Source organism: Choloepus didactylus, chromosome 4 (assembly GCF_015220235.1).
Source record: "Choloepus didactylus isolate mChoDid1 chromosome 4, mChoDid1.pri, whole genome shotgun sequence".
NCBI classification, from domain to species: Eukaryota; Metazoa; Chordata; class Mammalia; order Pilosa; family Megalonychidae; genus Choloepus; species Choloepus didactylus.
In genome coordinates, this window is record NC_051310.1 from 172,204,514 (window position 1) to 172,227,486 (window position 22,973).

General features: G+C 37.3%; 1 protein-coding gene across 8 annotated transcripts in view; it reads right to left on the minus strand.

Moving 5' to 3' along the window:
- The window catches only part of SLC25A21 (solute carrier family 25 member 21), a 489,133-nt gene that overhangs the window by 110,672 nt on the left and 355,488 nt on the right, over positions 1-22,973 (minus strand). For all 8 annotated transcript variants that reach the window (XR_005216541.1, XM_037834862.1, XM_037834865.1 and 5 more), the window contains one exon: positions 14,235-14,318. Coding sequence is in view for 7 of the 8 variants with exons in the window: in XM_037834862.1 (XP_037690790.1) it covers positions 14,235-14,318 (84 nt within the window). In the remaining variant the exon portion in view is untranslated. The remainder of the gene's footprint in view (positions 1-14,234; positions 14,319-22,973) is intronic.

A 22,973-nucleotide genomic window follows, 5' to 3' on the forward strand; every position in this document is an offset into this window, starting at 1 on the left:
AAATCTCAAACTTTATCTCTCTCTCTCTTTTTTTTTTTTTTTTTTTGGTGAATACTGAGACTGTGGCTACATTAGACTTCCTGGCACACAGGGCTTTGTTTTCCTGTGAATTCTCTGTGGCCAGAAAAGGAGAAGTATGAACACAGTGTTCATCAGCAGGGGAACAAAGCCACTGCATACGGCTGGCATCTGCTTTAGGTTTTGGTGACCACATATTTCAACATATATTGCAATCAGATGATAATTTTTCAGTCCTATCTGGCATTTTATTCAAAGAAATTGGGAAAATGCCTTAACTAGTGTTTCATAAGGTTCTTCTGTTTATTACCTGTTTTAGTTTCCTAGGCTGCTACAGAAAATACCATGAAATGGGTTGGCTTAAACAATGGGAATTTATCATCTTACAGTTTTGAGGCTGAGAAATTGTCCAAATCATAGCATCATCAAGGCAATGGTTTCTTCCCAAAGAGCAGCTACTGGTGATCCTTGCCTCCTCTGTCTCATGGCAAGGCACATGGCAGCATCTGCTCATCTCTCCCTTATCTTTCAGGTTTCAATGATTTCACCGTCTTGCTTCTGTGGGTTCCCCACCCTCCTTTCTGTATTCATTCCAATTATAAAGGATTCCAGTGATAGAATTAAGACCCATCCTGAATGAGGTGGGTCATACCTTAACTGAAGGAGCCTCATCAAAAGTTCTTACTTACAATGGGTTCACACCCACAGGAATAGATTAGATTTAAGAACATATCTTTCTGGGGTACCTACAGCTTCAAACCACCACATTACCCAATATCCCAGCTGAGTGAGGCAAAGGCACCAGCAGGTCAAATAACAATTAAATTCATGCAGTGAGCTTTAACCTCAAACTGGTGTGGTAACTTCCTTTTGGAGAGGGCTCTGTCTAAAGGACCACAGGCATATATCTTGGTCTGATGGGATGTTGGTACTATACTTCAGAGTGCATTTGAAGCCCAATTTCATTTGCCCAAGAGGCCACTTTAAAAAAAAAATTAATGCTTTGTATTCTTTGAATGCTGATCTCAGGATCCAATTTATTATTTTGGGAATCTTATTAAATATTCTGCTCAAGTTTTCTAATATGTAGAATATAACTAACCATGCCATCTTTTTCTTACCTGCCCTAGATGACATTCATCCAAATGAGATATGTGACAATGTTTTGAGCCCATAATGGGAATGGTGTAAATCTGAGGTATTGCTTTTCTTATTATTAATACAATTATTACATTATTGACAGAATGGAGAGAATGATATTTGATGTAGAGGATCTGTGATGAATCCTGTTCTGACAGACACCAGCTTCGGCCCTGAGCAAATCCCTTAGCCTCTGTGCCGGTTTGAATGTATTATGTCCCCCAGAAAAAGCCATATTCTTTGATGCAATCTTGTGGGGCAGACAGAATAGTGGGGATTAAGCTGGAATGTTTGGATTAGGTTGTTTGCATGGAGATACGCCCCACCCAACTGTAGATGATAACTGATGGGATATTTCCATGGAGGCGTGGCCCCACCCATTCAGGGTGGGCCTTGATCAGTGGAGCGATATAAACGTGCTGACTCAAAGAGACGGAACTGAGTGCAGCTGTGAGTGATGTTTTGAAGAGGAGCAAGCTTGCTAGAGAGAAACGTCCTGGGAGAAAGTCATTTTGAAACCAGAACTTTGGAGCAGACGCCAGCCACGTGCCTTCCCAGCTAACAGAGGTTTTCCGGATGCCATTGGCCATCCTCCAGTGAAGGTACCCGATTACTGATGTGTTACCTTGGACATTTTATGGCCTTAAGACTGTAACTGTGTAGCCAAATAAACCTCCTTTTTATAAAAGCCAATCCATCTCTGGTGTTTTGCATTCTGCAGCATTAGCAAACTAGAACAGATTTTGGTACCAGGAGTGGGGTGCTTTTGCTGCTGAGTCTGCAAATACCAAACATGTTGGAACGGCTTTTTAAATGGATAAGGGGAAGATTCTGGAAGAATTGGGATGAGCTTGATAGAAAAGGCCAAAACTGCTTTAAAGAGACTGTTTATAGAAATATGGACTCTAAAGATACTTCTGATGAGGACTTGAGCAGAAATGATGAATGTGTTGTTGCAAACTGGAAGAAAGGCAACCCTTGTTTTAAAGTGGCAGAGAATTTGGCAAAATTGAGTCCTGGTGTCAGATGGAAGGAAGAATTTGAAAGTGAAAACTTGGAATACTTAGCTGAGGAGATCTCCAGACTACATGTGGAGGAGGTACCATGGCTTCTTCTTGCAGCTTATAGTAAAATGTGAGCAGAGAGAGATAAACTTAGAACTGAACTCTTGGGTTCAAAGAAACCAGAAGCTGATGGCTTGGGAAATTACGAGCTTCCAGGGGTTGGATTCCCAGAGGCTACAGCCCAATGTGAGGATGTAACCGAACACAGAACCCAGCCGCCATTTCAGTACAAGCTAAGATTGGAGATGGAATTATCCAGAAAGGATTCGTGGAAACTCCTATTGTCTGATGGCTTGACCCCTGCATGCTTCTTGCAAAGCCAACAGAATTTTTGAGAGATCTTTACAGACAGAGCTGCTGCCAGTCGGGACTGGAGGAGAAAGACAAGGAACAAATTGAAGGAAAAATTTCTTCAAAGACAGAGCCATGGAGGTTGAGGTCTGGAGTCAGGAGGTCTTGGGCTGGGAGAGCAGAGCAGCCCACACGCATGGAAAGGGTGAGTTTGCCCTGGAGGTCGAGGGTGGGCATTCCACCTCGATGCTCAGGAAATGTCCTGCCACCCCAAGCCCCAAAGAGGGCGGAGCACATTCCCAGGGAATTGGGGAGAGCCTGGCTGCCACCACATTGTTCTGAAGGGGTTGAGCATGTGCCCCGGAGATGGAAGGGAATCCGAGAGCTGCCCCGATGTTTGAGGAGAGTGGGGCCGAGAAGGTGGTCTCCCCAATGTGTGGATATGTTGGTGCACTCACCCAAGCATTTGGAGAGGAAAGGGCTGCCACAAAGGCCCTTTGGAAGGGTTAGACTCCCGCTCTCTCAAGCCCCAAGGATGCAACTTCATTCTGTTAATGACTCTCAGACTTTGAAATCTAATGGAGTTTGTCCTGCAGGTTTTAGGAACTGTTTTGGTTCTGTTAACCCTGTTTTCCTTACTCTTTCTCCTTATGGCAATGGAAATGTTTATCCTATGAATGTCTCTCCTTTGTATATTGGAAGCACATAACTTGTTCTAAGTTCACAGATCCACAGCTAAAGGAAAATTATGCCTTAGGACTGGCCACGCCTATAATTGATTTTGATGGGATCTTGTACTTAACTTTTGTTACTGAAATGATTTAAGTTTTTGTGATATTGTGATGGAATGAATGTATTTTGTATTTGGAAAGAATATGTTTTTCTGGGGTCCAGGGGGTGGAATGTGCCAGTTTGAATGTATTATGTCCCCCAGAAAAAGCCATATTCTTTGATGCAATCTTGTGGGGCAGACAGAATAGTGGGGATTAAGTTGGAATGTTTGGATTAGGTTGTTTGCATGGAGATGCGCCCCACCCAACTGTAGATGATAACTGATGGGATATTTCCATGGAGGCATGGCCCCACCCATTCAGGGTGGGCCTTGATCAGTGGAGCGATATAAACGTGCTGACTCAAAGAGACGGAACTGAGTGCAGCTGTGAGTGATGTTTTGAAGAGGAGCAAGCTTGCTAGAGAGAAACGTCCTGGGAGAAAGTCATTTTGAAACCAGAACTTTGGAGCAGACGCCAGCCACGTGCCTTCCCAGCTAACAGAGGTTTTCCGGATGCCATTGGCCATCCTCCAGTGAAGGTACCCGATTACTGATGTGTTACCTTGGACACTTTATGGCCTTAAGACTGTAACTGTGTAGCCAAATAAACCTCCTTTTTATAAAAGCCAATCCATCTCTGGTGTTTTGCATTCTGCAGCATTAGCAAACTGGAACAGCCTCTCTTATCAGTTTTCTGACCTGAAAACTAGATATCATATCCTTAGCCTTCCTACCCCACCAGGGCTCTCCTGCAAGTGACGTAATACATGTGAACAAATATTACAATCAATAAAGGACCAAATGGGTAATAATAGTTTTGAATATAATCACTTTTGTAACAGTAGTGTCTTCTCCCTCTCCGCAGTTTCAAAGTACCTGAAATACATGGAGAAAAGAAAAGCTATAGACTTGAGACCAGCCAAAAAATGCATGGACAGATGGGAGTGTTTGTAATTGGGCAACTAAACAGATTCCTGAGAAGGAACTGGGTAGAAGCTTACAATTATGGACACTTTTGGATTATCACATGGCATTTGACTCATGGGATTTACAGAGAAAAACATAGTGACCAAAATGTAGGTACGTATGTGTATGTATGTAACTTGCCAATGCTTATAACTTCTTAACAGTGTACTAGAATATTAAAAACCCATGTGACTTTTTCTCTCCATTGAAAGTAAAATGAGATCAACTTTCACCTAGCCAGGACTTCCTATCAAGAAGATAGTGTATTGAACAATGTAGTTCCATAGAATCAGAGATGGTAGGTGAAACCAGTGATGAAGATAAAATGTTAACTCCTTTAACCTTGCCTATGTCAAATCATGCCTAAATTACTTTCTACAATAAGAGGAACAAAAAAAGGTAGAAGAGTTATTTTCTTTCTCATTCTCATCTGAAAGCATTCAGTTTAACAACCAGTAGAAAAAACATTTTGGCTTTGGCAAAGACATATTTTTTCCCTAAGGTGACTCTGGGCTTCTAGCCACCAGAAACCAAGAATAAGATAAAATAAGGGCCTGAAAATATTTCCAATAGAACATCTCTCACTGGCCATGGAATCCTCCCAACCCCCTTCAACAATCTATAAAACATTAGGCATATCTGTTCCATCTCTGAATTGAAGACACCATACTTCACCAAAGACAACAACTTTTTCTTCTTGTCAGTGCCACCAGCTGAGAAAGTCTATGTTCGGTCTCATAATGGGCTAACATCACTTCCAATGTTTTCACTTACTCTTTGGCAACAGTTAAGTCCTTGCCAAACTAGTCAGTAAGTCAGAAAGCATTGTTGGTGAGAGGTTGGGGGAGTAGGAGTGTGACTGTCAGTTAGCAGTTGGTGGTGATGACAGGAGGGAGATCTAGGAGCTGACATCATTTTAAAGGTCACTCTGTGGGCAGAACAAAGGACCTCTGATTTAGAAAAGGAAAGGGAATTCTGGGAAATGGAAGCACAGAATGCCATTGAGTGCTCTGAGAGTTCATCGTGTGGTCCCTGATTTTGAAGGTGGAGGAGGGCAGTTACAGTCCATTATGGCTTAAATCAACAGCTATTTGTCTCAGCCGCAGTGTAAAATAATCAGGTCAAATACAAATGCCAGATAATGCACCAATTTTTCAATTGCCTGTTTTTTTTAAATATTGATATAAGCCATCTTCTATTCTTCTTTTATATTCTTTCTCCTTACCTTTCCCTCTTTCATTTTCAACCATGAATTGCTAAATAATCTTAGTTTAAAGTTCTTAGCAATATAATAAAAGCTTTCTAAGAAAGGAGATTATATATATTTTATGACTAAAATTTTATCATAGTGTAATATACGAAAGCATGGAGAAACTATTTTAAAAAGGAACACAGATCATTCAAGAGCAATAACAGTAGATCCATTCCTGAACTGAGATGATCCTTTATCTCCCTTTGCAAAACAGATGACTTGGAAGGAGATACTGTCTCCAGTCTACTATATGTCACATTCTGGACCTGGTCACACCACTCATAAGACCTGTCAGCTGAATTTACTATAGTCTGTTCTCCAAACACTACCTGCTCTGTTATTTTTCCCTTGTTCTCTCTTATATTTTCTAGCTAAGGAGGACACTTGTTATGCCGTAATTCAACAAGCCAGGCAGGCCAGAGCTGAGCTCTGTGGTGTGGGAGCAAAACAGCTGGGACCTTCCCTCAATGTCATCACCACATCCAAACAAGGGAACTCTCAACTCAGCTCCAGTGGGAACAAGGAAGGTCCTCTTTGGTAAAGCAAAAAGGAAAAGAGAGAAGAAATAATTGATGAAAATGGGTTTTAGGCAATCAAGTTACCAGGAAACTGGTAACTCATCATAAGAGGAATTCACTTGTGTAAACCTGACTTACAAACCCAGGCAACACCCAATGATGGGCACACAAATGACTTGCATTGCAGATATCTGCAGAAAGGTCTGGGATGTAGTCTGAAACAATTCATCCGAGTGAAGACCTTGCTTTGGTTCAGTGGCAGTAAGTCTTCAGTGACCTATGACTCAGCTGTAAGTGAACTCAACTGTATCTATAGTTGACCAGCCCCAGGATCCAGGGAACAGGGATGCCAAGAACCACCTGCCTTACTCTAGCCTGGCAATGCCAGGTAGATGAGTTGATTTCTGTTGGATGATGAAGGGGGTCAAGAGGAGAGAGAAAAAGCAGCAGCAATTACTGGGCCTTGTGCAGTTGGAACTTGGTTTAGGTGGTGAGGTTGCTGACTGATCAGACTATGATTCCTGGCTGTGGCAAGAGTTTGCTCTAAATCCAAGACTTCCTCTCACTTCCATGGGAAAGTGAGGGACAGTTTCCAGAGACTATTTACTCGGGGAGCTTTCTATAGAGGTAGGACTTTCCATTTTCAGAGTGTGCTTTAAAATCATCCTGCTATGTTAGATTAAGTAAACCACTTCTTAAAAAGTAGACCCACTAAGAAACCAAATTAAGCCAAAGATCTTGGAGTGAGTCCACCTGTAAAAAGAAAATGTCCAAATCTTACCAAGTCGTTGATTTAGTTGTAGACGTCCCACTTCCTTTGTCTGTGTCACAAGCCACTCATTCCCCCTCTTAATGAAAACAAGAGGGAGTGATTATACCTCCTGGGGCCATGCAATTTATGCTGTCTGAAAGGCACTTAAACGAGTGGCACATTATCTCACACATCTGGAGTTTACCAAATTAGCCAATTATGCTGGAGCTCATAAAACAAGGCCTTAAATGTCATTTAACTAGAAAATATTATAATCACCAAGTGGTCTGATTGTAAGATGATACTTGGGGCAGCATCAGTGGTTACAGAAAACAAATCATGAAACAAAACACAGTACAAATGCCCCCAACATGCAACCACTTATTTTCTACGCAATACTTTCTGAAGAATACCAAATTTCTGAAGGCACCAGCAATCAACATGTTTCTCGTTTGAGACTAAGTTTAATCTGCCCTTGTTGGTGCCTTAGGCAAACCAATGCCCAAGAATTTTTCTTACAAGAACACTAAAAAATATACAGGATGAATGTAGATTGAGTGAAAACCATGAACACAATTATCAACGATATGGAGCTATCTGCAACGGATGGGGGGAAAGCAATCGGAGTTGTCAGAGGTTTGTGGTGCTGCCTCAGAATGGTCAAGATTTGTTTGATTGACCATATACCATCTCTCAGGACTTTCATACTTGAAAGGAGAGACAAAAGCTGCATCAAATCACTATGTGATTTGAAGGTAGGTATACTGAAGATTTTAAAATAGATATTTAAAAATTAGGAGTTCATAAGCACTATTTCCACGTTGTCTTCTTTCCGATCAATAAATAAGAAAATTTGATTTTCGGTGAAAGATGATATGGTGTCACAGAAAAGACTATGGTATGCCACTAATACCTATGTGACCTGGGACAAATTATTGAACTTCTCTGACCTTTAGTTAACCGTATACAAAATGCAGATATGATGGTGCCTACTTTGCAGTGCTGTGTTGAGAATAATGTAAGAAAAAAGTCCCCAGCGTAGTGCCTGGTAAAATGAAGAAAATAAATACTAGTTTCATGTCTTTCTTTACTCGTGTCAATAGAATAGCTTAAATTCTGTTTACCTCTTTTTTTTCCCTCTATTTCAGGAAGAGTGGCTACTAGAGTGGGCAGTCCCCTTCCTCACTGGCACAATTTATAATCCCATCACTCATTTGTGAACAAGTACAAAAGAGACTGGAAAAACTTTCACAAGATACTTGGAGACAAAGGGAAGTGAGGTAAATAAGTAGAGATTCTAGCTGTGGTCTACCAGGTGAGTTTACAAAATGAACCTTATGGTTTTTTGCTTTGTATTTTTTTGAGAAGTTGTGGGTTTACAGAAAAATCATGCATAAAATACGGGATTCCCATATACCACACTATTTTTAATAACTTGCATTGGTGAGGTACATCTGTTAAAACTGATGAAAGCAAATTTTATAGTTGTTCTCCTAATTATAGTTCATAGTTTAACTTAGGGTTCACTGTGTTGTGCAGTTCCATGGATTTTTTTAATTCTAAAAATAAAATTTCCTCTTTTAATCACATTCAAATATATAATTCAGTGCTGTTAATCATATTCACAATGCTGTGCTACCATCACCACCAATCATTACCAAAATGTTTTCATTGTCCCAAATAGAAATTCCGTACATTTTAAGCCTTAACTCTGTATTCTCCACCCCTAAATCATCCCCTGGTAACCTATATTTTAGATTCTGACTCTATGAGTTTGCTTATTCTAATTATTTCATATCAGTGAGATCATACAAATATTGTTCTTTTGTGTCTGTTTTATTTCACTCAACATGAGGTCTTCATGGTTCATCCATGTTGTCACATGTATCATAACTTCATTCCTTTTTATGGTTGAAAAGTATTCTACTGCATGTATATGCATTATTTTGTTTATCCATTCATCAGTTGATGGACACTTGGGTTGCTTCCATCTTTTGGCAATTGTGAATAATGCTGCTGTGAACATTGGTGTACAAATATCTGTTCAAGTCTTTGCTTTATATGTTTTTTAGTATGTACCTAGAAGTGGGATTGCTGGGTCATATGATAATTCTATACTTAGCTCTCTGAGGAACTGCTAAACTGTCTTCTACAGCACTATTTTACATTCCCATCAGCAATAAAAGGGTGTTCCTATTTCTCCACTTTCTCTCCAACACTGCTAATTTTCCATTTTTTTAAAAATATAGCCATTCTGTTAGGTGTGAAATGGTATCTCATTGGGGTTTTGATTAGCATTTCCCTAATGGCTAATGACGTTGAGCACATTTTCATGTGCTTTTTTGGCTATTTGTATATCTTATTTGGAGAAATGCCTATTCAAGCCTTTTGCCCATGTGTAAAATGGGTTTGTTTTTTTGTTGATGAGTTCAAGGATTTCTTTATATATTCTTGATATTAAACCTTCATTGGATATGTGGTTTCCAAATATTTTCTCCCATTGGGTAGATTTTCATTTTCCTTTCATTACAAACTCCTTTGAGGCACAACAGTTTTCAATTTTCATGAGGTCCCATTTCTCTATTTTTCCTTTTGTTGCTTGTACTTTGAGTATAAACTCTGAGAAACCGTTGCCTAATACAAGGTCCTGAAGGTGATTCCCTATATTTCCTTCTAGGAGTTTGATAGTTCTTGCTCTTATATTTAAGATTTTGATCCATTTTGAGTTAATTTTATATATGGTGTGAGGTAGGGGTCCATCTTCATTCTTTTGCACGTGGAGATCCAGTTTTCCCAGCACATTGTTGAAGAAACTATTCTTTCACAATTGAGAGATCTTTGCCCCATTGTCAAAAATCAGTTAGCCATAAAGAGTTGATTTCTGAGCTCTCAATTTTATTCCATTGTCTGCCCATGCTGTTTGATTATTATGGCTTTGAAATATATTTTAATATTGGTAAGTTTGAGTCTTCCAGCTTTGCTCTTCTTTTTCAAGATGGCTTTGGCTACTCAGGGCCCCTTACTCTTCCATATAAATTTGATGAATGGCTTTTCCATTTCTGAAATGAAACTTGATGAAATTTTGATTAGGATTGCATTGAATATGTAAATTGCTTCAGGTAGAATTGACATCTTAATATTTAGTCTTCTAGTTCATGAACATGGAGATTCTTACAATTTATTTAGGTCTTCTTTGAAGGAATATTTTTCTTGATTTCTCCTTTCAGTTGTTGATTACTAACGTATAGAAACACTATTGATTTTTGGATGTTAATCTTGTACCCTACCACTTTGCTGAATTCATTTATTAGCTCTAGGAGCTTTGTTGTGGGTTTTTCAGGATTTTTTGTTTATAAGATCATGTCATTTGCAAATGGGTGTTTTACTTCTTTCTTTCCAATTTGGATGCCATTTATTTCTTTTTCTTGCCTAATTGCTCTGGCTAGAACATCCAGTACCATGTTGAATAACAGTGGTGAAAATGAGCATTCTTGTCTTATTCCTGACCTTAGAGGGAAAGCTTTGAGACTTTCCCCTTTAAGTAGGATGTTAGCTGTGGGCCTTTCATACATGCCCTTTATAATGTTGAGGAAGTTTCCTTCTATTCCTAGTGTCTTAGGTGTTTTTCATGAATTAGTGCTGGATTTTTGTTAAATGCCTCTTCTGCATCAATTGAAATGACCATGTTTTTCCTTCATTTTGTTAATGTGGTATATTACATTAATTAATTTTCTTATGTTGAATCACCCTTGCATCCCTGGGGTAAATCCCATCTTGTTGGTTTTGAAGGCACCTAATCAGCCAGGCTGAATCTTATGTTTTCTGAGTTCACTTTATTATAGTAGATGGACCTATTAGTTTGTTTCTGTTAAAGCAGAGAAAAATGAAGAATTGTGGTGATTGTCAACAGTGACACATTCCTTTTCTGCCTTTATTCTCTGTGAGTTTTCCTTCTCCTTTAAGGAAAACAATGATGGCCTCTTTGGTAATAGCTAACTAAATGATGATTCCATAATAATAAAAATCCTCACTCAGAATTTGGAAGGCCATTTTTTTAAACATAATCTTGCCTCTGTAAATCTGGGTAGAAAAATAATGCTTTTAATGAAAGTATAGGGTATCTCTGCCTTTAAGAACACTAAGAATCTCATAAGGAACAAAGGAATCTGGACACACATGAAGTTACTCTTGTCTCTGGGAGCATGTGAATTTCAGGCAGAGAGGTGGGGAATTGTTTTTCGAAGAATGAAGGTGAGTACCATTGGGCACCACTGGGAAATCTGAGCAATTCTAAGGGTATGAACAAACTTTAATGTTTTGAAACAACTGAAAAGACTATCTTTCACAACCTTTAAGTTGGAGGATATAGGAAAACTCAGGAGTGATGAATTCTCCCAAGTATGCTATCAGTCACATTGACCAGTGCTATCCTTCCTGCAGGCAGCAAGCCAACCTGGCCTCTATGCACCTGGGTAAAACAAGCAACATGTATAAAATCATAGTGTACACTAAAAGTTGAATTAAAATAAAAATGAACTGTTTTTGCTAAGAAAATAAAATAAATGCAGAATGTGTTAATGATTTTTTTTGCTTTTTTCTTTTTCTTTTTTGTTTTTTGTTTTTTCTGGCTTAACCTAAGGCTATGAAATGCTCTTGCTCTGTATCAAACATAACAGGCAGCTTTTTCTTTTGTATTCTTACAAATAGTTTCATCTTTAAGACCAGAGATCTCTGGCTTCCAGCTAACAACATGCCCAGATCTACAGGCACTGCAGAAAGAATGTCGATTTGCTTTAGGAGCAATTATACATACAGTATAGGAAAAGGCCAATTTTACTATACAAGGACCACACATACTGTATGTTTGTTATATTATTTGATATCAAAGCAGAAACATCAAATTCTTTCTAAAACACACATGAAAGGAAGAGCCTGGCTAAAGAACTCCCACATCCAATTCAGAAATATCTGTTTCAGCTTTATAGAAATTGGCAATGCTGGCACTACTGTTTAACTGGAAGGGGACACTTTTAGTGACTTTACAATATGCTATGATTTCTTTAACTTTATATAATAAAGGGGCAAAATAACATGATTTTTATCCCACTTGTCATAAATACAGGTATATTATTAATGTAAGGTACCACATTACCAAAGTGGTAACAAGAAGAACTTGCTGATCCTTTGTCACTAGGTGACCTCAAAATATTTAATCAGGCATCAAGGTCATTATCATAATGGGAAAGGGAGTGGTCTATATATAGCAAGAGTTGTCATCCCTGTTTGATTTTGCATAACTATGATGTTGGTGTGACGACTTTCATTCATTTGTTGAGTTTATGCTGAGTGTCTCTACTCAATGCCAGACACAGGTAACTGGAATACAGAGCTAAATGAGACATGGGCCTTAGGGCAAAGCATCCTTGGGATGGGGGAGCGGCAACTGACAGGAGCACAATATCAGGGTGGTGCATGTGATACTTTATACTCACACTCATGCACACGTGTGCGCACACACACACACACACATATACAGATATGGAGTGGGGGAGTAATTTCACCAGCATGGCAGAGAAAAGATGGTCAGGAAAGAAGGGAGGGCCATACCGGGGAGGGCTCTGTACACTGTGGTAAGGAATTCAGATTTTATACGCCAGGGCATATTTCTAAATACTTCCAAAGCACTCTAAAAATATAATAATTAAACTACATGATACTGGCATGGACATAGATAAATTAATTAAACAGAATTGGAAATGGATTAAAAGAATAGAAAAATCTAGATGATGTATATGTGGAAGTTTGACATATGAAAAAACAATTAAAATTCTCAGGAGTAGAGATTTAAATATTTTAAAAATCAGAAGAAAATGTTTATAATCTTACAGTTAGAGAATATACTTTTTAATGTGACATCAAGGTCACATTAAAAGATTATCAGGGTATCACAAAAGAAAAGGTAGACAGATATAATTACAAAATCACAATCTTCAAAAATCACAAATACCTGAAAGGTGTAAGAAACAGCAGTTGTAAGACAAATGTCAAGCTGGGAAAAATGTTTGCAATCTACCTAATAGTCAAAGGATGTGTACCCATATACTGAGCTCCTACAAATAAATAAAAATCTCACCTGATAAATTAGCAAAGGGCACAGTCAGTCAGTTCATGAAAGAAATTATACCTAATGATATAAAAGTATGCTCAATCCCAGATACCATCAAAGGAACACAATTAAAACAGATTTATTGTTTTCCTATCAGACTGTAAACAGGAAATGAAAGTAAATGACAGGTATACATTTCAAATAATGATTGATAATGCCCAGTGTGGGGAAATGGAATACTCAAAAAGTAAGTGTACAAAAATCAATTTTTTGAAGGTAACTTGGCAATATCTATAATTTAATATGTGAACATCAATTGATTCTGTAAGTCCATAGCTAGGGACTTATTTTACAGAAATACAAACCCAAATGTGCAAAGTTAGTATAAGAATATTTACTGTCCTGTTTTATAGAGACAATTTGGAAACAATCTAAGGTTGTACTGAAGAGATTAAATCAATAAATTGCAGTTATATAGATAAATAAAATGCTATGGTGCTGTTAAAAGAATATATTGAAACAGAATTATATACATGAAATATGTTCAACTGAAACAAATGATGAGGTCATTTGGAGACATGCATTTGAGTCCCAGTCCCACTACTTATCGGCTATGTGAACTTGGGAAAAATTACTTAACCTTCTCTGAGTCTTGGTTTCTTTATCTGTTCAATTGGAATGGATCTAATGGAACCTACCTCATAGAGTTACAAGGAGAATTTCTAGTACATAGTAGGCACTAGATATATACCAGCTATTATTATTATTGTCATTGTTTTCTCAACCAATTCTCTTATGAAAACAACTTCCAAAAGCAAATCTAATATCCTTTAGAAAATTATGCTGGATAGAGTCTTTAACTGACTCTACATATCAAAAACAGTTTTAGCTTCTGTAACCAAAATCTTCCATTTATCTGGTCATATAATAGATAGTTAGGATAATGAGTTTGATACACCAATCTTTGACGTGGATCTGTTTGGTTGCATATTCATAAACCACAGTGTAAACAAGAAATGCATTTGGGAATCATATTTTAGTAACAAAACAAAGAAGTATTAAGTTGAGATAGCATAGTTAAGAGATCTTTTAAAAGACTTAACAGCATAAATTAGACGTTGTCTTCTAGTCATTAAACTGATTAATATCCTTTTGTGGTAGTTTCTATTGCACATATATTCAGTTTTCAATTCTACTACCAGGCAAAGCACAACAAAGTAGAAAGACAACCTTTAAAATATTTTTCCCTTAAAAAAACCTAATAAAATAAACCATTCAAAATGAGAAAACACATTAAGTATAAATATATTAAAATGTCTGTATCAACATGGGGTCTGTATAAAGAACCATACATACCCTTCTTTTCGGAAAATTGTTCGAAAACTGTCTCCTAAGCTTCTATAACTGTTGGGATCAGTTATGCCTCTCTGAATCTGGAACCTAGAAATAAAACCAAAAACAATCCAAGTTAAAAATTTTGCCAAATGGCTTTTCTTATTTTCCAAAGTCGTGGGAAACTTGGCTTCTTCAGATTAATCTAAAATAGTCTCATCTTTGCTATAATTTTCATTGATTTATTTGACATATAATGTTTACTCATTTTTTTATCTTTTAAGATTTTGATATTTCTCTGTACTTTAATAGAAACTGTAGAGAGAGATTTTTATCATCTGTTTCTTAGCCAGACAGATGCACCCTGAGGGATTTATACTTTTTTTCTTTTGTGAAAAGTATACACAGATGTCATAGATTGTTTTAATGTATAATTCAAAAATCTGAAGATGCATATGAAACAAATAAGTAGCTCCATTTCTTATCTCAATTAGTGTTCCCTGATGGTAATTTAATACAAAGGTTAAAAATACAGAGCAGCTAATATGGTCTATCTTTGATCCTGATTGTGAGTTTGGAATTCATTCTGGCAGACAGGAACCTGTGCTTGGAGCAGGAGTGGGGGCACATACAATTTCCCATCACCATTTCATGATGGAATGGGAAGGGTCATTCAGGCTTCGCAGATCATCTCCAAAGCACCAGGGCTCTACATATAGTTGGTGCTCAATAAAATATGTCCCATTTTAGAAAGCTTATTTCTGTTTCTTCTTATTTTTGGATATGATAATGCATTTCAAAACTCTAACCTTCAAAGTGTGAAAATCTCCAGTACAAGGGTCTCAACTTTTATTTTGTATCTTGCCCTGCAGTTTGTTTCTAAAGAGATTTATGACAAGTACTCTCATCTCCCCTACATTCCAGCCACCTTCCATTCTCTGGTTTATTTAGTCTACCTACTACTTCTGTTTAACGTCTTTGTTCTAATTCTGAGTTAAGGCCCTTTTCTGTTCTATACTCTCTCTGCAACTTTACCAAATATTCTTTTAAAGAACTCTTCAAAATCACCTCTAATTTTATCTAATTTGAGATGCTTTCCTCAGATTGTTGGCTATGCAATACGACCACAACTTCTACCTCTGTGAATGATGAGTTTTATAGTTCTAGGCCCCAGGGAATTATACTGAAAAGTGATACTTATCACCAGGAAGAGCAAATATTCTGCTTTGGGTGAAGCAGTAGAATACATGAAGGGAATGGGTATATGATAAGACTGGAAAGTGATGCTGGAATTACATTTGATTGTGTAAAGTGGAGAGTTGCTGAATGTGTGTGAGCAAGAGTCTGTTCAGTGATGTGGGAGGTGAGTCTTTCAGCAGAGTGCCTGGGACATACAAATCCCTAAATCAATATTTGTTGGCTGATTAGATAGACTAGAATAGGGAGAACAATTGTGAAGGCAGTGCAATAGTCTGGGTAAGAGACAATGATGCCAGAACCTGAACGGAGGCAACAGAAGTGGAATGAAAGGGGTGAACTTGTTGTGTAGTCCTTTTTCTCTTAAAAAGGAGAAAAAATTGCCTTTTGGTGATGAATTCAACATGTTTCCTCTAGATCCTCTTCAACCCAGCCAGTAATATTCTACAACCTGTTATTCCCAAAGTTTAAAATGTCACATTCACCTTCATAATGGATTTGTTTGTCAAACTTATACCTCTATTGACATTAGCAGTTATAGAAGGTCAGTTTCTAGACAAGAGCTATATCTCTTAAATTTAAATTGCATTAGCCTATTCGAAGACTGGACCAGTATAGTTAACACATTTAAACTGGCACAATTCCTATTCTGGATCCAGAGGTACATTTGGGGTGTATAATCAATGGTCTGGAAGATTCAGTAAGGGACTTTTCTCTAGGACCAAGAACAAGATTTCATGGTCAGGTAGATTCACCATGTTTGGGTATTTCTGGACTACACCATTCGGATGAGATAACTTGGTACCTTGGATACAAATGAATCAACACTAAACACAAAATAACACAATTGGAGAGCTGTATATAACAAATAACTTTAGAACATGCAGAGCAATTTCCAATACTTGACTGGTTGTAGTTTAAATATGAATCTCCATCTCTTTGTATTTGCATATTTGTAACCTAACTTCATTGTTGAGTATGAAACACTTTCTTATATCTAGTTTGGAAATCCAAGACTCATCTCTAGCTGTTCTTTCAAGAAAATTGTTTTAAATGGTTTTATATATTATAAAAGTATTACATGCACAGATTATTTTCATAATATCTATAATAAACTTTCATTAAGTTAATTTACCTCAGTCAAATTCCTTTCTAGAAGCTTTTCTCCCAAATCACCAAGAATTTTTAAATATTTGCCATATGATATAAGATGCTAAAGGTTTTACAAAAAAACACCAAAATACTCTAGAAGCATAAGAAAGATATATGAGAAAAAATAACAATATAAGGAAAAATGTCCACAATGTCAAGTAGCATCGGCACTGAGTTACCCAGGTGTGCATTGGGGGGAGCAATTACTGCTTTCTGCAGAGAGTGAGGAAGGAGAAGGGATTTGAGCTGGGTCCTTGTGAGATTCAGAAAGGCAAAAAGAGTAAGCCAGGAGGAAGCATTCCAGGTGGGGAAATGATAGGAATAAAGCCCAGTGAGGAAAAGCTGTCCTTGCTAATGGGATGAGGGAAAGATCCTCCACTGTAGCAATATGTCCCTTCTTTCATTCAGGATGGATGTTGCAGCACTCACTTGGTTGCACACGGTGGGTAGAGACCTGTGCTGGTTATAGGAGGATATTTATGAGATAAAGACAAGGCCCAGTACAGAGCATTCAGTTTTTCTTCTCCTTAGCCAAGCACTTTAGCTAACCGTGGGTCACCATCTCACAGTTGTGTGCCCCGGTCCTAGGAGGGTCTGTGAAAGAGTCAGAAGATGGACCAAAGAAAGTGCACCACAGTGACTAGAAAATCTATCTTACCCCTCTTAAAAGGGTTGGGGCATCAGCTTTGTCTGTTTGTATGCTCAGGTGATACCAAGGTGGGTCTTCTGTCAGCTTATACAAAAATGAGTGCAGAGAACAGTTATTTCATAATTAACTAGTTATCTCCCTGGATATTGGAAGTCCCGGCATTTTACACAATAAATACAATTTCTTTCTTTTTCAGAATTCAACAGATAATAGTTCTGACCCATTATTCATTCAGTTAATAAGAGTTTTTGAGCACTTACTATATACTAGGTACTCCACTATTTTGGGGGGATTGCAACAAGATATACATCTGCCCTTTAGAAGCTTACAGTTAGGTAAAGGAGATGTGCAAATAGATGATCACCAAACAAAAGGAAGAAGTTAGGAAGAGTGTTTTGGTGTTTTGGACTATCAGATGTCAACCAATGAGTTTTACTGACAATGACTAAACATTGGTATCATTTTTACTGAGGATGATCTATCTATGGATGGATGTTGATGACAGAAAACAGAACTTTTCAGAGACATTGGAAGGAAGAGGGAAAGAAAGTAAAGATATCTTTGGGCTAAATATCTGCAGTTGAAATTTATCCATCCATTTTAGAACTGGCAACAAAGACAATCAGTGGAATCCTCGAAGAGTGCTCCATGTAGGAAGCCGACCATCTGATGAGTGATGCTGTGTTAATTACAAACATGCGTGGCAACATCAAAGTAACCTTGCATGAAGAGAGTCCGTAAGCTATGTTATATGAGCAATGCAAAAGGATGGGTAGACATGGCAAACAAAAATTCTTCAGTAAAGCCTCCCCACTATTCTTTACTATGCTAAAGAAGCTGGAGGTTCTATTAAACAAGCTAAGACAAGCACAGTTTTCTCCTACTGTGCATCTCACATACGACATTTCAACACTTTGCAGAGAAACTACATGCAGTGTTTAGTTCCACTATGCATGACTTATTCTGCTCACAGAGTTATCAGTTCTAAGGAATCTGTTTCAAGTTGATATAATTATAGTACATTTTGGTCAATCATGTAAAACAGCAATTTCCTTCTTTCTCTCCACTATGTTTCAGCAACTTAAAAGGTTTCTCTCTTGGACTGAAGCTTTAAATCAGTGTTTTCCAAGCTGCAGTCTGTGCTAACAAATTCTTTCTATGTTCAGGGAGATAATTTTCCAGTTACGTAATACAACTCTTTGTAAAATTACAAAGGCAAAGCCACACTACTCTTGATTGTATTTAGAAGAAAAGGTTGGACCTTTGCACTGCCCTAATAAAAACAGCTTAGACACATCTGGAATCTCCATCTGAGTAACTTTTTTTATTAGAACAAGAACTTGGAGCCAAACTGGCAAAGTGGACAATGGAGTAACGCTCAAGAAATATTCAGTGCCTAATCTTTGGTCAGAATCAAATACAAGGGGAAGGAGTGTGGCTTAAACCGCATGTTGCATTGTACAAGGGTCAGCAATCCAATCTGCAGCCATCCCAGTGAGCATGGTATCCATGTACTTAAATAGTAGAGAAAGGCCCTACAATTTGCCACTCCAAACATACTGAGTTACTGTGGTAACAACCAGGGCAAGAAGAGCTTCTCAAAGTTCATGAACAAATACACAAGTACATTTTTAAAAGCCAAAGAATGTTCTCACTTGCTAAAATGTTTTTCTCTAAACTTGTCAAAAATTACGACTGATGCATTTACTACTGAGTTAATTGTTGCGTTCGTCAGTGATCCCAACTTTTAAACCAGTCTGCTGTTGATTCTCAGCAGAGTTAGAAGTGCCACTTGTCTGAGCACTTCTTAAGATACGTCCATAAGAAAGACATTCCCATAAGAAATAAAATTTCTTTCTGCCTTAAAAGCTTTAGGATAAGGTTGTTTGAATATACCTAAATCTCGAATGTATACAGTGCCTTTATTTCCAAAGTAATTTTACATCTATCATCTTCTTAAAAAATTACTGCTAGGGAATCTAGAATATAGGTTACCAGGGGATGGGGTGGGGATAAGGAATGGTAGGTTAAGGCTTAAAATGAACTGGGTTCTTATTTGTAATTATAGAAATGTTTTGGCAATGGATGTGGTGATGGTAGCAAATAATTGTGAATGAAATTAACAACACTGATATATATATCTGAATATGATTAATAGGGGAAATGTTAGATCGTATAGGTGGTAACAGAACAAAATTAAAAAAAAAAAATCCATGGAACTACACTACACAGTGAACCCTAAGTTAAACCATGGACTTTAATTAAACTAAAATTATAAAAATGTGCTATCATGAATTGTAACAAATGTTCCAAACCAATGCAAGGTGTTAGTGGTGTGGTGGTATACAGGAATCCTGTATTTTATTCATGATTGTTCTGTAAACCCACAACTTCTTTAAGAAAAATAAGAAAAGAAAGAAAGAAAGAAAGAGAAAGAAAGAAAGAGAGAGAGAGAAAGAAAGAAAGGAAGGAAAGAAAGAAAGAAGAAATACTGTTAGGGTCTATCCTGGGTAGTGGAGACTTCAGGATATATATGGATATATATGGATATACACACACACACACGTGCACACACACAGAATACAGAATAATTATGCCTTTGTGTCAAAGGAGGTAAGGCATTTTGGGGAACTGAGACACAGACTGGAGCCACGAGGTATAATTCCAGTGTTGCCACTGATTCATAGTGTATGCTTGTGAGATCCATAATTTAATCCCTCTCTTCTTTTCTCCTCAGCAGTAAAATGTAACAATTTGATTTGGGAGGGAGAGCAACAAACAGACTTAATATTTGAGTTTGTTTGCCTAAGAGACAATAAACTTTTATTTTATTTAATAAAGCCCCAAATTTCATATTTTACAGGGGTGGGGAGTTGCTAATGAAAAACTGTACACTGATAATAAGTGCTGATGAATCTAATGAAACTCCCTGCAGAGGTCTTTGTGAATGTGCTATGAATAAAGCTTATTGTTAATTAAAGAATGCTATATGTGCTTCTCAATAAACACTTAAAGCCACTAATGAATCAGAGATTAGCAGACAAAGGTCTGCAATTGCAAAACACATTAAAAGGATAACTGTAGGAAGATTAAATAAAGATTTTAATTTAATGTAATTAGCCTATCTCACCAAAATAAGATGTTACTCCTACAAAGTATATTTGCTTTCTTACTGGTTGGTTGAGCATGGCCAAAGTCAGACCTAACAGGCAAAGACATGTTTGAGGTTTTGAAATTTAGGTGAACACCTACGTTACCAACCTTGGGGAAAGCCCCCAGAAAGCACATCTTTAGAAATGTTCTGACAATGTATGTTTCTCATACTCTGAAAAGTCACTTTCCACTGAGACTGCCCAAGAGAAGAAACACCACCTTCTTACAGAAAGAAAAACTTCCGAACCGAAGGGGAGCGAGACCTCTGCATGTGCCGTCTCTGCAGAAAAGCCATATCTCAGGATGGGGACATCAGGCTGCTGATTTCACAGAGACTATTCCTTCACTTTTCCTTAGCAAGTTCTGTGGTAAAATGTTCCTTCCAACATTTCTCTATGTCTATAGCTTTATTGTTCTAATTTTAAGTACCCAGTGAATTTGAATGGTAATTTTTTAAAAAGTTAGTTATGGGTATTTTGTTTTACATCAGATTAAATATCACAATAATCCACATGATGTGACTTTAGCTCTGATAGAGGGCAAGAGTCCACTAATCAGGTGGATGTGGTTTACTCTTAAATAGACAGATGTATTTCTCAACATTTGCTGAGATCCACATCTGCACAAGAGGCAAGGTTAAGAGTTTCAGGGGATCCAAAGATATTTGAACACTCAGTTCCTGCCTCTAGGAGGAAACACACAGGTGGGGGGTGTCGTGGTGGTGGTGATGCATGTCAGGTATGGTAAGAGATGTGAGGAATTAACTATAAAACAGGTAGAATACAAGCATTAAGTAGAGATTCTAGGAACTTAGGTTACCTGTGTTTGCTGGGTCCACAATCTAGGCCTGGCATCAATTAACATTCTAAAATAATGTTCACAAGTCTGGGGTTGGGGAGTTTAGCTGTGTCCAAGGGGTGATCACTGACTGACATGAAGTTCAAAAGCTGTACTCATACATATGTGACTGCTTATCAAATTATTCTAAAAATTTGGAGAAAGATACTTTTCTCAATTGTTGCTTATTCATTTCCCTAAGTGAGTCTCTGTATAAAAGAAACAGAACCCTACTCCTGGTGAAAATTAAGATGTCTCATCCCCAAGGAAAGTCTGTACATCTTTAACAGTTGTGGGTGGGATGTGCTATGCTCTGGCTTAGCATTTACGATATTGTAAAGAAGACCAATAAATTTCTCTATGTTATTTTAAACAGTTTATAATTTGAAGAAATATGTAACCTGGAGTGCTCAGTCAGTCTAGATAATTACTACAGATAATGTAACAACATCTTGGCAAGGCTGCAAAAGCAAGGGAAATCTGTGCCGTGTAATTTTGAACACGTTTTTGAACAGAACCTCAAAAATATTATCTCTCTGAAATATAAGATCAACCTAGATAATTTGATTATACATTAAGTAATTTCCTGTGATCCTAGACACATCTAATTGCAGGCTCCTTTCACAAGCCAAGGAGAGGTAAAGACCGACATCTGTGATTATAGATTTTACAATTCACACTCTAACAGTACATTTAAATATCCCATAAATGATTCATTCTTTTTCCAACCACAAGTTTTGTTACAATAATGCATTTACCTATGTGTCCTTCATTCCTTCATTACTGTGGTGAAATTGATCGAGTTTTGTACAGCTTACATAATTACAAGACATACGGTATTTCTAGTATTTGGAATCTATGTAAAAGTTTGACATTACAAAATGAACTGTGATAAGAGTTTATTCTACCATCTGGCACAAGTCCTGCCAGTTGTTTATATTACTTATGGGATAATAACTAAGTACACTGACAATATAATTCTAAAATTTATTTAATGACAATATGCTAGTTAATGAGTCAGACAAACAATCATTAGAGATTACAACCTAAATCTAATAATGTTAAACCACACGTAATATAAAAGGCTAATTGACATAGCTGTATAATCAAAATGCTCCAAGCATAAACTGGTCTCAATTAAGCAAAAGCTTTGCTAGCATTAATTTCAACCATGTTGCTTTGTAAAATACATGTCACGTATTAAAACTATGCTTAATATCAGATTATAGTGCTGCCACTCTTTGAATATATATGTGTATATACATATACTTAATTAAACTTCATATTTAATGCCAATAAGTTGAACTCACACTCAGATGTATCTAACTACATACTCCCAAGTGCATGATCTAGACTGGCCATTACAGTGGTTAATTAGCATGAAACCAACACATATTTGGGAAATAATGGAAGGATGGATCACAGGTTGGAAATAAAACTTATTATCGATGTAAAGAGAATAGAGAGGGTTACATCAACTTCAACAATCAGATAATAAAATTACCATAGTAATGACAGGTATCATAGTTTCCCTACATCTCCAAAATAATTATAGATTTTAAAAATTTAACTGTTCCCAACCCTACCACCTCCCAACTCCCCAAAATTAGCTATTCTCTTTCTCTCTCTGAATCTCCCCATCTACTTCCTCAGGTTCATGAGTTCTCCCAGTCCTCACCAAAGCATCTATTGCTTGGTGAATGAGGATCACACAACGTAATTCTTACCTGTTGAACCTCAGCTTATTGCTCAGGATCAGACTAAGGTCTTGGTTT